The 16039-nt window shown below is 25.9% G+C and overlaps 1 protein-coding gene across 1 annotated transcript; it reads right to left on the bottom strand.

Moving 5' to 3' along the window:
• Positions 1-400: 400 nt before the first annotated feature.
• Positions 401-14487, bottom strand: LOC145831321 (kinesin-like protein KIF23). The gene is made up of 16 exons (XM_082938531.1): positions 14350-14487; positions 12867-13086; positions 12567-12712; positions 12172-12253; positions 8473-8680; positions 7643-7799; positions 6620-6759; positions 5604-5805; positions 5232-5481; positions 4859-5035; positions 4316-4518; positions 3609-3796; positions 3202-3381; positions 2199-2435; positions 1751-1926; positions 401-973 (listed from the first exon to the last, which is right to left on the bottom strand). The coding sequence occupies exons 1-16, from the start codon at positions 14485-14487 to the stop codon at positions 759-761; spliced, it is 2919 nt and encodes a 972-aa protein (XP_082794657.1). The 3' UTR covers positions 401-758.
• Positions 14488-16039: the final 1552 nt, after the last annotated feature.

Here is a 16039-nt window from a genome sequence, read left to right as displayed (position 1 = left end):
AACCTCCAAAAAATACAACTTAGTATTCAAAAATTATGGAACATATTAAACAACTTTCTATTATCGAGATCTATACTTATTATGTATTTTTAATTTTATTTTATTAAAATCTATGTAATGAAGTTCATTTAAGTTTTAGATACACAAATCACATGCCAGACAAAAGTCAGATGAAATAGTAGGTAAACAAATGTGAAATATATTTCTAAAGTTTTTATTTGTAGAGCGAAAAAATATTTATTCAACTATTTCGACCATTTATAATATTATAAAATCTTAAGTGTTCACTATATTGAAGTTTAAGATTATAGGAATGTGAAATTTTATCTTAATTATTATGTTTCAGTAGTATAAGTCAATTGATGATTATATTTAACATAAAACTTTTATAAGTGGCAAAATTGAACACGTAAAACTTTATTTTAATATATTCGAATCAACATGATCAATTGCGGAAATAGTAACTTGATTCAAAACTTTAACAAACAGCATAATAAAAATAAGCACCTCAAACGGCTGACAAGATTGAAACTAAGTAGAAACAAATAAGAATTATAAAGTTAATCTTAAAAAAGATGCTTTAAATAAACTTATACTTATTGTATAAAAATTTAGTAAGTGGTTTTAGTATATCAAAAAATATCGCTATTTGAATTAAAACTTCAACAACTTTATTGGCCCTAACTTTAGAATTCCTAGTGCAACAAATACATTTATGAAAGATATACAAGTAAAACTTTATAATGTCAAGCTTGTTACTACTTCTTGGTTTTTTTATGAACAACAGTCTGCTTATTTGAAATACCATAACTGCACCGAGTTTCAACATCGGTCCAATCTCCTTCATGGTTGTCTTGGGAACGACGCTTTCTGCTCACTGGTGCTTTTCCACTTTCGCACTTGTTGTTGTTGAGTGTTTCGATGTCGACGATTCGCACTTGCTGGCCTCCAGTTGCAGTTTTGTATACTTCTCCTGTTGAAATATTGATATTCATCAAAACAGTTAAATATCAATTTATGCTCTATTACTGTGATGTTTAAGACAGTTAAATATATAAAAGACGTAAACGTGTAACAAGTTTACAACATCCTAGGCACAGAATTAACAGTTATAGCAAAAAGGCAAACATAAAAAAATATAAATTTATGTGTTGCACAGACTTTTTAACTCAGCTATGTTGAAAACACATTTACCATGGTTGTGTCTAATAAGTTAACTATTTCATAAAAATATTATTTAAGTTGCGTTCTTCTTGCAGCTACTTAATGAATTGAACTATTAATATACAATTATCAAAAACAACAGACATTTAATTAACGATAAGTAGCAGGGAAACAGCTCAAACGAATCTGCAATTTTTTATTATAGAATGCAATCAATTAAAAGTAGTTAAAGTTATCAGGAACTTTAACGCAAGATGTTCTGACATCAATCATAACAAATTTAGAAATAGTAATAATCGCTTTAATTTTATTGCTAAACTAAATTTAAAACTGATTAAATGTACTTCTGTTTATAAATACAACCAACTGGATTAGAAGGAACTCACAATATACTTTGCATTAACATTTACTACTACTTCAGTAAATATGTTTTCAAACTTACTTCATACTATAGATAGTAAATATTATAAAAGTTAATACTTTTTATATACAGTTCATTTAATTTGATAGTATAAATCAAAATTTTCACATTTTAGAATCAATTCAAAATCATTAAAAAAACATTTGACGAAAATACTCTCTAAACCTTTAACAAGCTGTGTAGTAAGTTCACCCTTAGGATTTTCTGATTGGTGAGTCAGTAAATAATTAGAAGACTTAGCAACATCTTTTGGTGATGGAACGTGAACAACTTTTTCTGGCCGAATACAAGGTTGAAAAATGGTATCAGTCTGGACAACACCGTCAGGTCTATGCTCAAGCCTTTATAATGTTATAAAACTACTTTACCAACTAAACGTAAACATAAGGTACTACTTAGAAATATTTAAAAAGTGAAGCCTTGCTTTGCGCTTGCACACAATTAAATCAGTTTTGCTTTGGAAGATTCGTTTGGTACAAATTATTAAGTACATTTGAAAAAACTACTTCAGTATAAATATAATTTAGTTTTTTAAGTTCAAACTCTATTTTCAAATATTATTTTTATCATATCTTAATCTAAGTAACCAAATAGGCGGGGCAAATTAACAAACCAATTCCCATTCTTGGATGATTTTCTGTTGTTTTTACTCGAAGCAACTGCAACTTCCGGAACTGCGTGTTTAATTTTTTTCATATTTCTTTGCATAATAACATCATTTTCCTGATGACTTTTTACCGATGACTGAGAAGCAAATCTGGTACGCAGCCCACCCGTTTTCTCATTACTCGTTTTTTTACTTGATTGCAATTTATTGGATGATAGCAGCAGCGTTTCAGCAGACTTTGATCTATAAATATGCATATATTTATACTCTAAGTAATAAACTTAAGAAAATTGACGGCTTTTATTATTCTAGAAAAATATATAACTAGATTGCAAAACAGATTTATAAATAACAATGAATATTTTTCGAAATTTTCAGAAAAAGAAGACTAAGTTTAAAAACTGAAAAAATTTACACATACCTTTTGTACTTTTATAAAACGTTTAAATTAAATTTTGAAAACAAAATACTTCGGTAACAAACAAATAATTCTAACTTGTCAAGTGGAATTGAAAGTATTTATTTTTAATATAATACTTTTTTTGGGTATCTATAAACGTTGTATTCTCAAATACTTTAGTCAAATATTGTTGTTTAATTAGACTATCAACAGCTGTTAATTTAAAAGAAAGATAGCAAAAAAAACTAAGACACAAGTTTTTTATATAAATAAAATCTAATATAAATAATACGAGTAATTACTTACTATAAAGACGACTATATCAGTAATTAATTTAATACAACATCTAATTGTTGATAATTTTAGTAGGGTTAAAAAAATAAATGTATCCACTGACTATGAAAATATAATAATTATTTAATTTACATTATTAGTTTACAACATTAGTCTAAAAAGTAAGGTAAAACTATCTAAGGATATTGTAATAATAGCGCGTTAAGTCAGTAACCGCCAGGCCCGCGTACATAAACTAAGTAACAATAATCGCAGACGGTTTAAAACGAAAAAAAAATTGTTCAACTTAGTGATAAAAATAATTTTAGTACAAACCTTCTCTGATGGTAATTAGACTTAAGATTTTCTCTACCGCGAGGAACAGGTTTACGTGCACTCCTTTGTTGCACATATGAGACCCTGGGTTTAGCCACAGGAGTGTGGTATACGCTACTTGCTAGTTTCTTTTCTTGAGGAAAAGTTGGTGATTTCTTATCGAAGACTGCATTTTTCAATCTGAAAAGAAAATTTAAGTTCTATAATATAATTTAATAAAACCTAAAATTATTATTTTTTGCTTAAATATTTAGTTATTTTTCTTCTCACAAATTCAATTTCTTTAAAATTTCGATGCAGCCTTTTCTAGAAAGACAAAGTTAAAAAACAAAATAATTTTTTTTAATTATGTTAATTCATTTTTGTTAAAGAAATCTAAAAAAATTACGTGAATAGTTAAGAAAAACCTTTCCAGCCTAGCGTCCTTTTCCCAAATTTGTTCCTGCATTTCAGACTTGGCATTTCTTACATTTGCTTCGCACTCTCTTTGAACCTCCATCCGCACATTAGCTACAACTCCCTTCATTTTCTTGTCCATCTTGCGAACTTCCTTCTGTGAACTTTTCACTTGAACTTCCGCGTCGTGCAGTTGATCCTGAATAAATGTAAAAACCCTTTATTTGCAATTAAAAAAAAACTGTTTATCAAATACTTCATAAGTGTATAGCTAGTGATAGTTAGACATATTAAAAGCAGTATATGCAATAAATAGTGGTTAACCGAAGTTTATTTAAAAAAATTACAAACTAAATACTTTTAACTAATTTTCTTAATTAATTAAATCTAAAATAAACAGATGTTCAATGTAGAAAATTGTCTTTACTTAGGTCAAACTTCAAATTTAAGTAAAAGAAGTTTATTAAAATTGTTCTATTTTATGCAATTTTAATTTGTCTGAACAAAAATTTAGCATAAGTGATAATAAAAACTTGATTTTCATAACCAGGATAAAAAAAAACGTTTAGATAAAAAAAGTTATTGGGATGCTAGCTGCTGCCCTAATAGACGTTTTATTTATTGTTTTAAGTTGAGTCTTTGTTTTCATAACACATTAAATATGGTCTTTCATTCTTTAAAATACGAATTAGTTTAATATAAAGTTTTTTAACTAAACCTGCAATTGCTGTTTATCCTTCTCAAAAACAAGTGTGGTTGTAGTAAGCACTTGGTTCTTTGATTCCAACTTTCTTATTTGTTGTTGGTTTTTCTCAACCTGCTTTGTTTTAAATGACAATTTTCTTTTGACCTCAGCTAATTGTGATTTCGTTTCTAAACTTTGTGAATTTGCTTCCTGCAAATTTTTTCGGAACAACAAACCTAGAGTCAGTTTTAGAATATTGTAAAACTTATATAAACTTGCAATTTATGACAACACTAATTAAGCGCGGATAACAGCTTTGTTTAGATTAAGTTACGCATCTTAAATTTATCAAAATTTACTAAATTAGTCTTTTTCGAAGTTTTCTGAAATGTAAGGCAAATCGAAAAACTTAAAAATTTCTATATCTATTCAAAGTAAAAAATAAAAAATCACTAAAAACATTATTTTTGACTATTTCAATAGTAATTAAAAAACATATACAACTTTTTTAGTTGCATAGTCTAGCTTATTTAAGTCAAACTTACTAAAATTATCGAAGTAACATCTTAAGCAAACCTAAGTAATCGAAGTCTTTTTTAGCGTTTTTATAGGATTTTATTCTTTTTGTTAATACTGAAACAAGATCGTTTATTGGAATATCATCAGTTGATTCAAGAATATCTGTATCCGGCAGTTCATCTACAATTCCAAAATCTAAGTCAACCCAAGGTTCTTGAACTTCTTCTATACTTGCTGCAAAAAATTATTGTTGTTGTTTTTATTTCAGATGTAAATACCTTAAAGCAACTTTTTAGTTTTTTAGTTGTTAAACTAACATCTAGATAGAAACTTTAAAACTATTATTTTTCAACTTTTGTTTAGATTAAAGTAACATAAGAAAAATTTAAACAAGTTTTTAGTCTTATAAATAGTAACAATCATCAATAACCTATTGAACTAGTGTCTGATTTCAAACTATTTGTTCTGCTATTCTTTTTAATTGCATTTCTTGGCAGTCGTTGTGGCGTTTTGCTCGTTGTATTGTTGTAAAGTCTGCTGAAAACACTTTCTTGTGATATTTGCTTCATTTTCCGTTTTTTTTCCAACTCCTTTCTGCTTTTTTCTGCCTTGATAGCAGCTAGCTTCAGTTTAATTTGCTCCTGATCTTGGTTGTACTCATCACTGCGAATTACTTCAACCTGTATATGGTATTTTGTCTAACTTTTAGTGGACTAATTTTTACCAACAAAGTGATAAGAGCTTTCTTAGAAGTTTTTAAGTGCGATTTCATTGAAAGTTTGCACCTTAGTTTTCTACTTACCTGCCGAGCAGTTTCAGCAAACTGCATTACGTGAACATTTTCATCGAACTCAGACATATTCGGATTTATGCAAACAACCATTTTTATTTTGCCTCTGCCCTCAAAGTAAGACTGAAACAAGTGAGTCAACTTAGAGTTTCTGTACTTAACCATTTCGTATCTATTTGGGTCATTTTGGTTTACCCTCAGTTGATCTAGACACCTAAACAATTTTTTTATTATCAAAACTAATTTATAACACAACTTCAATTAAATATTTTAGAATGTAGATACAATATAATTGACCATTAATGAAGATAGTCTGTTAAAAAAGATTATAAATTCAAGGTTCAAACACTTCATTACACACTGGGTCCACAACTATTTAGACAAATAGTACCTTTTTGATACTTTTATAATTAATGGTCAGAAAGATAGGATTCTAATAAGATTAGAGAATCTAAGACTATTTTTTTGTTAATTAGCATTAAGCTAAATAAAGGGTTATTGCTTAAACCAAATTTAGACGCCTTTAAACTAGAAAATAAACGGTTAAAGAAAAAACTAATAAAATTAACCTTATTAAAAAATACTCCTTTTTTTTGAAAAAATAGAAAAACATTAACTTTCTTTCAACTTTTTTTGGTCATTAACATGGTAAACTTCCAAAGATTGTAAAAAACGGCACACGTGTAAGTTAATATAACAAGATTTTAAAAAAACTTACAATAACGCTCCACTCATAAAATATTATTTTGTTTAGATACTTTTTTATTTAATAGATATTTATTGTCACAACTTAATTATACAAATTTTCATTTTTCTACTAAGGTAAGTAGAAAGTGTTATTTTTCAACATAAATTTAGTCATATTTTGGGCACAATAAAGCTATTTTTATTTATTCCAACTCTGTGCGATTTCGGCCAACAATGTGTTTTTATAAACTTTACATAACTTTTAATCACTTACTTTTAGTAAAACAAACACAAATTGCACTGGTTATAAAGATAATTAATTTTAAGCAAAGCATAAAAACCTTCTTAGAGTCATCAATGAACTGTTAATATTACCAGCTTCTCTTAACTTAGCTCCAGCACTCACTCCTGTTCTACTTGAACGTTCAGAACCTGCCAAATCGACCAATGACAACTGACTAACACGTAATAAGTTGGTTTCCTATATGATAAAAACTATTATTCAAAATAAATAATTCAAGTATGAAAACACACTCAATATTTATATCTTAAGCTTAGGGTTGAAAAACTACAAAACAATTTTTAAAATATATTATTAGTCTCTTTTATATGAACCCCAGAAAGCTTTCAAAGAATGGTAAAGTTTATCTTATTTAAAAAATATAACCTTAAAATATACTTCTATAAACAGAGTTACAAGACATAGTAAAAAAACACCTTTAACTTGATAAAAGTATAAACAACGAACGCAACCATTTAACTTAGGTTGGACTAACTAAACCCTTGATTTATCTATTAAAAACTTCTATTTAATAAATTTTAGTAAAAATATTCTTTATTACAACTATTTTAATGGGCATGCTTTGATTGAAAAAAAAAGCTGTAATACTTGGTAACATTGTACATAAATCAGCTTAAAAGTTTTAAAACTAACTTTTGCATCAAACTTAGATTTAGTTAACACTTTTACAATATAAACTAAGCTTTTCTTAGCCTTTTAAACTTTATATGGTCAAACTATATAATTCTGAACTACTAGAATGGAAACGGGTTTGTTTTGCACGGCGTCACTTTTAAACTAGTCATCAATTTTGTAAAGAGTATTTTTTGCTTGAGTCATAACTTTTTCACGGAGTGTCATTTTAAAGTAACTGCTTGTGCAAAAGTAAGCCTTAGGTAAAATTAACGCTTGTGTAAAAGTGACGCTTGTTCAAAAGTAACACCTAGTAACTATAACTGTATAGAATCTAATTGCAAAGATAGTTTAAATGAAAAATCAAGATTTAATATAAATGCAAAATTTTGTTTTTAATTATGTATATAAACAATACTTTATTAATATTAAATATATAAAAACTATTAACCTGAAGAATATCTTCACCCATTGGGTCAAGTGGAATTTGAACTACTCTAATATTAAAAATTGAATGACTTCTTGAAGACTCAGCGTTCAGTGCTGTGCTTGAAACTTTTTTTTGTTGCTGACCTTGAGTTAAAACTTCAATTGCTTCTTCAGTATTTCTATAAATTTATCATATTTTACTGATTATATGTTTGAACATTTTATTTAGTTTCAAGTTTTAGGCTAAAATTAAATTCCTTCAATTTAGGTGTATTATGTTTTTTTCTAACAAAAAAGTTTTCAAGTTTCATAGCTTTAAACATGTGCAAAAGTTAGAATTACCTATATGTAAAAGAAAACTAGAGTGACAGCTTGAAATGTATAAGAACTATGAAAACTAGGACATTAAAAAAATAGGTTTATCATAAAGCAAATTATTTTAAATTTAAATTGTTTACTTCAATAGTTGCAATCGATTTTATCATACTTCTGAACGTTTAGTTAAGTTAAATAGAAAAATTTTAACTATTTCAGTACTTTACTGTAATAAACTTCACTGTTTATTGTTTATAACTATATCGAAATAGCTTTACCGAAACTTTATAATTACTACTTTATTGCTTATTCGTATTTTGAAAAAAAAAAAGGATACTAAATATTCATTTTTGTATTAGATAAATTTTAAAAACACTAAATTTGTTTTTAGTTGAAACTTTAATATTTCACTCACTGACCTAAATAATATTAAGACAGATATTAAACTCGAGAATAAAAAAAAACTAATAGAAAATTTAAGTACATTATAATTAATAAAACAATTAAGAATAAATAAATAAAAATAAAACAACCCACCGAACTTCTACTTGCTTTGCATTATACACAAAGACGTTCTTACTCCTGTCTTCTCTTAATCGTAGACTTTGGGGTGCTTTTGCTCGATTAAAAGCATCAGTTTGATTTTCAGCAAGCAGATCATAAACAAAATTGTTGTATATCTCCACATAAGACACAAATACCGCGTATCTGTGGTCCTTACGGGCGCGTAACGATCTGGTATATTCTAAACAAAAACTGTTTTGTAAATGATTTGTTTTTAATTAAATCAAATACACTTTAAAATTTTCGTAAAAAAAATAGGAGAAGTTTAGTCTAATTTTATTTTAGAGTAAAAAAAAGTTAAGCTCTATATTATAGGTCTTACAAAGATCAATTTATGTGTTGTTAGTAAAAAATGTTCTTATTTTTAGAATCTTTTTTTTTAATGTTTGTTTATAATCCAAGAAAGACTGACTTTTTATAAAACCAAAAGAGAAGAAAATAAATTAGCCAATTTCACAAATGCAAATAAAAAATAATTAGTATTTCTGTGTTTCTTTTATTCCTATTTTAAGTTACTGAACTTTTTTTTAAATTATTTGGTTGTGGAGGCAGGATTGTTGTCTTTTTCTACTTTTGGGCAGCAATAGTTCTGTTTATTAATCTCATTCAAACTTTCAAAGCTGTATTCATGGTTGCCACTGATCAAGCTGAGAAAAAATTCCTGACTTTTCCTGACTTTTTACCAAAATTTTCCTGACTTTTCTAAATCAGTTTTACTTATATAAATTGTTCGTTTAGTTTAATAAAATACTACCCAAACTATTTAATATAATATCCTTAAATTATAAATCAATTAAAAAAGAATACACTGAAGTAACTGTAAAAAAACGACATAAAAAAGTAAACTATTTGTTGTATAAAATATTTCCTCTTATCATTTAGTATAAAATTTGTAACAAATAACTATACTCTTTTATACTTTAAAAACTTAAGTTACTCTACAAAAAATACAAACAATAAGTTAACTTAATCTTGGCATATACCTCTCTTATAACTTAATTTATTAACTTTAACAACTTTGAAAAAATTATAAAGAGATAAAGTATACACATTAACTTGTTATATAAAATACTAAAGTAACTGCTTAGTTATAAATAACTCAATTATTTCAACAAAAAACACTTTGATTCTGAAATTAAGCTAGATAAACTTTTGTGTATATATCACAGTTTCACTGTGGAAGTGTCCTTGCTACAGATCATCAATACTAAAAAGCTTACAAAATCTGCTTGTTCAAGTAGGGTACTTATTCAATATGTTAATAGAAAAATTTTACAGTTTTATTAAGGATATTTTACTAATTTATACCAGGTGAAGGCATTGGAAAATTTTTGTAATAATAAAAATAATAATGAAAATAAAATCAAATATTTTTGTAAATTTATAGGATAATTTTGGAATTTTTTTTCTGACTTTTAAGGACTTTTAATTAATTTTTACCATTTGAAGGCTTTGGAAAACAAGGAATTTTGTAAATTTAAACTGAAAAAATCTGACTTTTTTTTTATTTCATCAAATTTTTTTCAAAGCCCCCCATTTTTTCCTGACTTTTGTCATTTTTTTAAATTTTTCCTGACTTTTCCTGATTTCTTGACTTTTTCTGACCAAGTGGCAACCCTGTGTATTAGTAGGGTGCATTTGTTGCCCTGCCTTGGAGTTAAGCTTAGTTTAACTTTTTGTGCGTGGCAAATTAGATTTAAAAAAAATATTATTTTTCTAGCTTTACCGTCACGTTTTTTCCATTTTTCTGAAAACAACCCCTATTTAAGTTGTGGGTAGCTGTCAAATTTGCGCGAGCGTACAAAATTGCACAATTGCACAATATTGCGCGAAGATACTTTTGCACAATTGCATAATATTTCGCGAACATAAAATTGCAAAAAAAGATACTTTTGCACAAAGGGTCATTTTTACACGAAAACACTTTTGCACGAGCAGAAAATTTTGCACAGGTTAAATTTTTCATTTTATTTATTTTAATTTTCTATTTTTCTTACTATCACTGTAAGCCCTAACTCTTACCCTAGGTTGGTAAGTTTTTTTTTATTTTATTATTTTATTATTATTTTTTGTTTTAGTATTTATAATTTTTTTTTGTTTTAGTTTTTATTTTATTTATTTTTTTTTATTTTTTTTTTTTAGATTAATTTCTAAATTTCTTTTTTTATATCACTGTTACCCCTTAACCTTACCCTTGGTCTGTAGTTTTTTTTGTTTTTATTATTATTTTTTTTTTTTTATTAGTTTTTTTTGTATTTTTTACTCTCGTGCAAAAATGTAAGTTGTGCAAAATTGACCCTTAGTGCAAAATTGTCTTCATGCAATTTTGTTCCCTGGTGCAGTTTTGTGCCCTCCTGCAAATTTGGCTTTGCGCAATTTTGTTCTTGTGCAATTTAGACCCGTTCCCGTAAATTGTATGAACCTTAAAAGTTTGACCTTTAAATTTTTGGCTAAAATTTTTTTTACAAGTAGCAATCATCACAAAAAAAAACATTCTATGTGTTTTAAGACAATTTGAAGAGTTTCATGGAGGATTATTCAGATTATATTTACTTTTTTAAAAATTTTTGATGAACTTTTTTTTTTTTGAAAAAATTAAGAAATGCCTCCATGGAACTTTTTTTTAAATTGTCTTAAAACGCATAGCATGTTTTTTTTGTGATGATTACTACATGTACAAAAATATCAGTCAAAAACTTGAAGGTCAAATTCTTAAGGTCCCATATAGTTCACATAGGGGTTATTTTCAGAAAACTTAAAAAGCACAACGGAGGTAAAAGCTAGGAGGCTTATTTCTTTTATTTAATTCCCCATACTAAAAAAGTTTTCATTGAGCTACTCAAAAATTTTCAGATGCACCCTACTGTATATTTTACAAATTTTTACATTTTTAGGTGAAGTTTTTTTTTTAATTTGAGACAGAAAAAATAAACAGAGAATTATTGCTAAACACAAGTAAAAAAGACAACAACAACAACAACTTTATTTACACAACCTAAATAATTATTTTGAAAAAATATCCTTGGTTTTTTTAAGTTAAGCTTTTGTACTTTTAAAATTTATTTTGGATTCATAAAAAGTCTGTCTTTTTCAAACGATTACACACTAACAGCATTCTAATTGCTCACTACAAGGGCTTTAAAAGTACTTCAAGTAATATAATGAGTGTAAAATAAAAGCTTAGTTGATTTTTTTGAAGTATAATATATTTTACAGATAGCAATTATACTATTATTAAAAGTTTTAAGTTATTTTTTCTAATACTTCTTCACATGCAGCTTTTACTTTTGAATATGGAAAATAAATACAGAATAATTGATTAAATTTGTTAGTTATTTTGAAAAAAAACAGTTATATCTACTTTTAAATCCAGTTTTTTTAACTTATTTTTCAAGAAAATATACGAATAATTCTTTGTATTGTCAGTTACATTAAATTTTAGTTATAACTAATTTAAGTTTTTTTGAAACAAAAATAAATGAGATGTTATTAAAAGATAAGTTTAATATTTGTTTCCATAGTACTTTTTTTTAAAGAAACTGTATATGATGCTCATTTTAAACTGTATAAAGTCAATCTTATCCATAAGTATAAACAAACATATTTTTTTAATCTAAGATATCTATAAATATAAGTGTTACTCACAAACATAAATTTAAACTATCAACTTACCTATGTCATAATTAACGGCACGAAATTTATTTTTAGATGGTGTTTTAGATGTAAGAATGTAGGGATATTGTAGGTCGTTTTCCTGAAAAATTTACTTATATTAAGATTTTTAAGCTATTTATTTTTGAAACTTTACAAATATTATGGTTTGAAAATAAATTACAAAAAACAAGTTTTGAAAATAAGTAATGTTAAATATTTAACAATATTATATGTTTTGGTTTTAAGAAAACAAATAGAAAGATCTCAATTATTGAGATCTCAATATTCTATTTGAATAAGATTTATTTAAGCACTAACGAGGTCTTTGACCGAAACTTAGTTTGTAAAATAAATTTTTGAAAGAATAAATATATATTTAACAATATAGTTATTAAACAATATAGTTGAAAAACCTGTCTCATACTCATTGCATCAACTTCTGACTGTATTTGAAATGAATTTACTCCATCAGGAATAAAGATATATTTACTTGCTTTTAAGCCTTCTAAACTATTAAACAACATGTCTAAAGCTCTTGGAAGAAAACCTGGACTTTCTCCTGTTTGTTTTAATCTGGTTTAACTTAGGAATAAAAAAAAAAAAAAGGAATCATAAAACAATTTAGTAATTATTGATTTTGTCAGTCAATTTTAACTTGAGTAATTTTTTTTTTATTATTAAAATAAAAGTATTTTCAATGTTTACAGACTAACCATCTCCTGTCATGGTGTAAGTTTTTCCACTACTTGTAACTCCATATGTAAACAAAAGACCATTTTTTCCAGCAAGCAAATCATCAATCATGGGGTTCACAACATTATCAAACAATATTTTTTGATTAATAACTTCACTGTATACTTGTGTGAATTTACAATTGAGTTGCTTATAATCTGGAGCTGGACCAGTCAATCTTAATGTAGTAGGATCCAATACCTATTTACAGAAAAAAGTAAGAGATACAAAGGATTATATTTAAAGACTCATATTTAATTTTAATCATGCCTTGTTGAACTATTTTTTGGTAAATTAATAAAACTTTTTTTTATGTACAGTACCATTGAGTTTCAAAATCATCACTGCTAACATAAATTGATATCATCAAAGAATTTATTTTTAAAGAAAATTTAAGTTCTGTATTGTGTAGTAATCTTAATATAGCAGGGTTGCCCCTTTTTTGAATCAAAAAAATTGTTTTAAAACACCAAAAACTAATCTGAGTGACGTTAAACTGTCCTCGAGTCATTTTTAGTATTTTTAAGTTTTTAAATAGGCTCAAAAACTTGAATTAAATGTTTAGCACAATTTATTCTTTCAAAACTTTAATAAGTAAACAAGGTTTGCTTGATGAGCTTATCAGTACTTTCACTAGAATCTAGAAATATATGTATATAAGTAATGGAAAAACTATTAGTATTTAATTATACCTTAGTTTTTTCAATGACTTTTAAACACATCTTTCTAATTTAATGTAAATACTGATGAGCTAATTGAGCAAAACTTTGATTACTGATAAAAAATTTGAAAGAAATAAAATTGTATTGATTCTCCTCTTGAGAAATATATCTCAGATTAATATTTTTTAACATCAAAATGTATAATAAACTTTTCGATATAAACAAAAACAAGGTTTTTTAACAAAACTAGTTAAAAATAACATAACATTGGAATTAGATCAACTAAGTTACTCTTAAGGTCTATAAAAAACTTAACTAATATGTTCAAAAACCATAAAAATATTTTGAGTTTTTTTTTTCAGCAAACTATCGAGTCACCATCAGATTAAATTTTTTTTTATATGTTCTGAGTTATCTTGAGTTTTTTATTTATTTTAACCTGCCCTAAGTTATCCCGAGTATGTGGCAACCCTGATATAGCAACTGTTCCAATAATATTTGATGATACTTTTAGTAGTTTTAAATAAGATACAGAAATTGGAAACGTTAAGTTATAAGACCTAGCTTTATTTATTATTTTTACTTTTTAAATTCTAATACAATCTTACTAGTAAGAAAAGTCAAATCATACTTACATTAGTTAACTCAGCTATACAAAAGGTCTATTTTTCTAAATAGATTAATTCTGCAAAATTTTAGACTTAAATGAACTTATACATAGTATACTTTAATACTTATATAAAATTTATTTTATGATAATAGCGCTACACTACTTAAAAAAGATTAGTTTTCTGCTGCTCACCTCTATACAGCTACCCTTTAATTTATTTGTCAAGTTTCTCACTCTAGCACAAACTTCAACAGGATCAGTTTTTCGCAATGTACTTTTTCTTCCAGGCTTACGAGGTGGAGTTTTTCCTTTAACTCGTAAAGGTTTCATTTTAAGTTATGAAGTTTTTTATTTACAAACTAGTTCAAAAATACAATAAGTAATGTTGAATCTATAACAGGTTTATCTTAAATCTATTTTTATTCCTAGATAAATAGGTCTATTATTAGAAAAAAAAACTCAAAAAAAAACAATTTTTAATTGTAAGAAATATTTATTTTAAAAAAATCTGAAACTTAAATATCATTTAGTGTAATACAACAAATTAAAGTGAATTATTTTAAACTTTTAATCGTTGATACATTAATGGCATATGAGATAGGTTATTACATAAAACCCACAAATATATCTAAAATTTTATTAACATACGGGGTAAAAAATTTTTTAAATAAAATATTAAGATACAAGTTACTCTAAACTTTTTGTAGAAATTTAAAGTAGCTTTTGAAAGCAATCAAAGTTTAAGACTTTTGTAGGCTCTTCAAGCAAGGGGCAAAATAAAAAGGAAAAAAAAAAGCCTGTTTTATTGAAATATACTTCATACTACAATTTTTGTAAAATATTTCAAAATTTATTAATGTTTTCTTTATAATATGTTTAAAATTTTGCCAAATTAACATTAAAAAATTTTTACCAATTTTTTTTAATAACATAAAAGACATTCTTTTCTTTTTTTCAGCTTTTACTTGAAAAAAAATCACTCTGAACAGTTTTTTCTAAATTTTGCAACAATTACTAAATTTACTAAATAAGTTAAATTGAGACTTATAGTTTTCAAGAAAATTGATAGTAAAAAATATTCATTAGGTTTAATACTAAAAACTTTTACATAAATTGCCTTATCTTTAAAAAACTACTTAAAAAAACTGATTTATAGATTATACTTTGAGTCTTCATTTAAAACCAATCATAATTTTTGTAACAATAAAATGTAGAACAGTTCTACGCCCTAAACAATACTGTACAATTTAAATTTATAATCGTTAACTTCATATAAGTATACTTTAAGACTTAAAACGCCACAGGAGGTCCAACATTAATTTAAAAAAATTAATACTGGCCGTTCCATAGAACCTAAAATTATACTCTATAAGATATTTTGCACAGATGAAAAACTTTGGGAGATATAGTCAGTTGTGTAAAAAATTTCTGAAACAAATATATTGAGAACTTTTTTATTCCAATTTTCTTGGAAACTTCAAAAATCTATCTTCTAATTCATTCTTTATCAATTAAACTCAATTTCTTGCATTAGCAGAAAAAAACTAGTGTAATATTAGAATAATCAAAATTTAAGAACTTCATAACCAGAAAAAAAATATCTGATGAAAAAAAAATAATCTTACATTAGGACTCTTTGTTATTAAGTTAAAATTAAACTCAAAAAGTTTAATAATGACTGCAGTAAAACTGAAGAAGACAATATATTTTTAATGAAATAGTCTTTTTAGCCTTTTAGATTTGTACTTCCATGAAGAACCTAAAAACTCTCCAACTTAGTACCCTTATTTTTTTAATAAATTGAATTTATAAAACTGTAAAAAGCTCCTGCTACTTAAGTTAAAAATTACAAAATTAATATATAAAAATATGCTTAAGCCTT

Source organism: Thalia democratica, chromosome 3 (genome assembly GCF_965202585.1).
Source record: "Thalia democratica chromosome 3, ktThaDemo2.hap1.1, whole genome shotgun sequence".
Classification (NCBI taxonomy): Eukaryota; Metazoa; Chordata; class Thaliacea; order Salpida; family Salpidae; genus Thalia; species Thalia democratica.
This window is presented reverse-complemented; position numbering and strand designations above follow the sequence as displayed.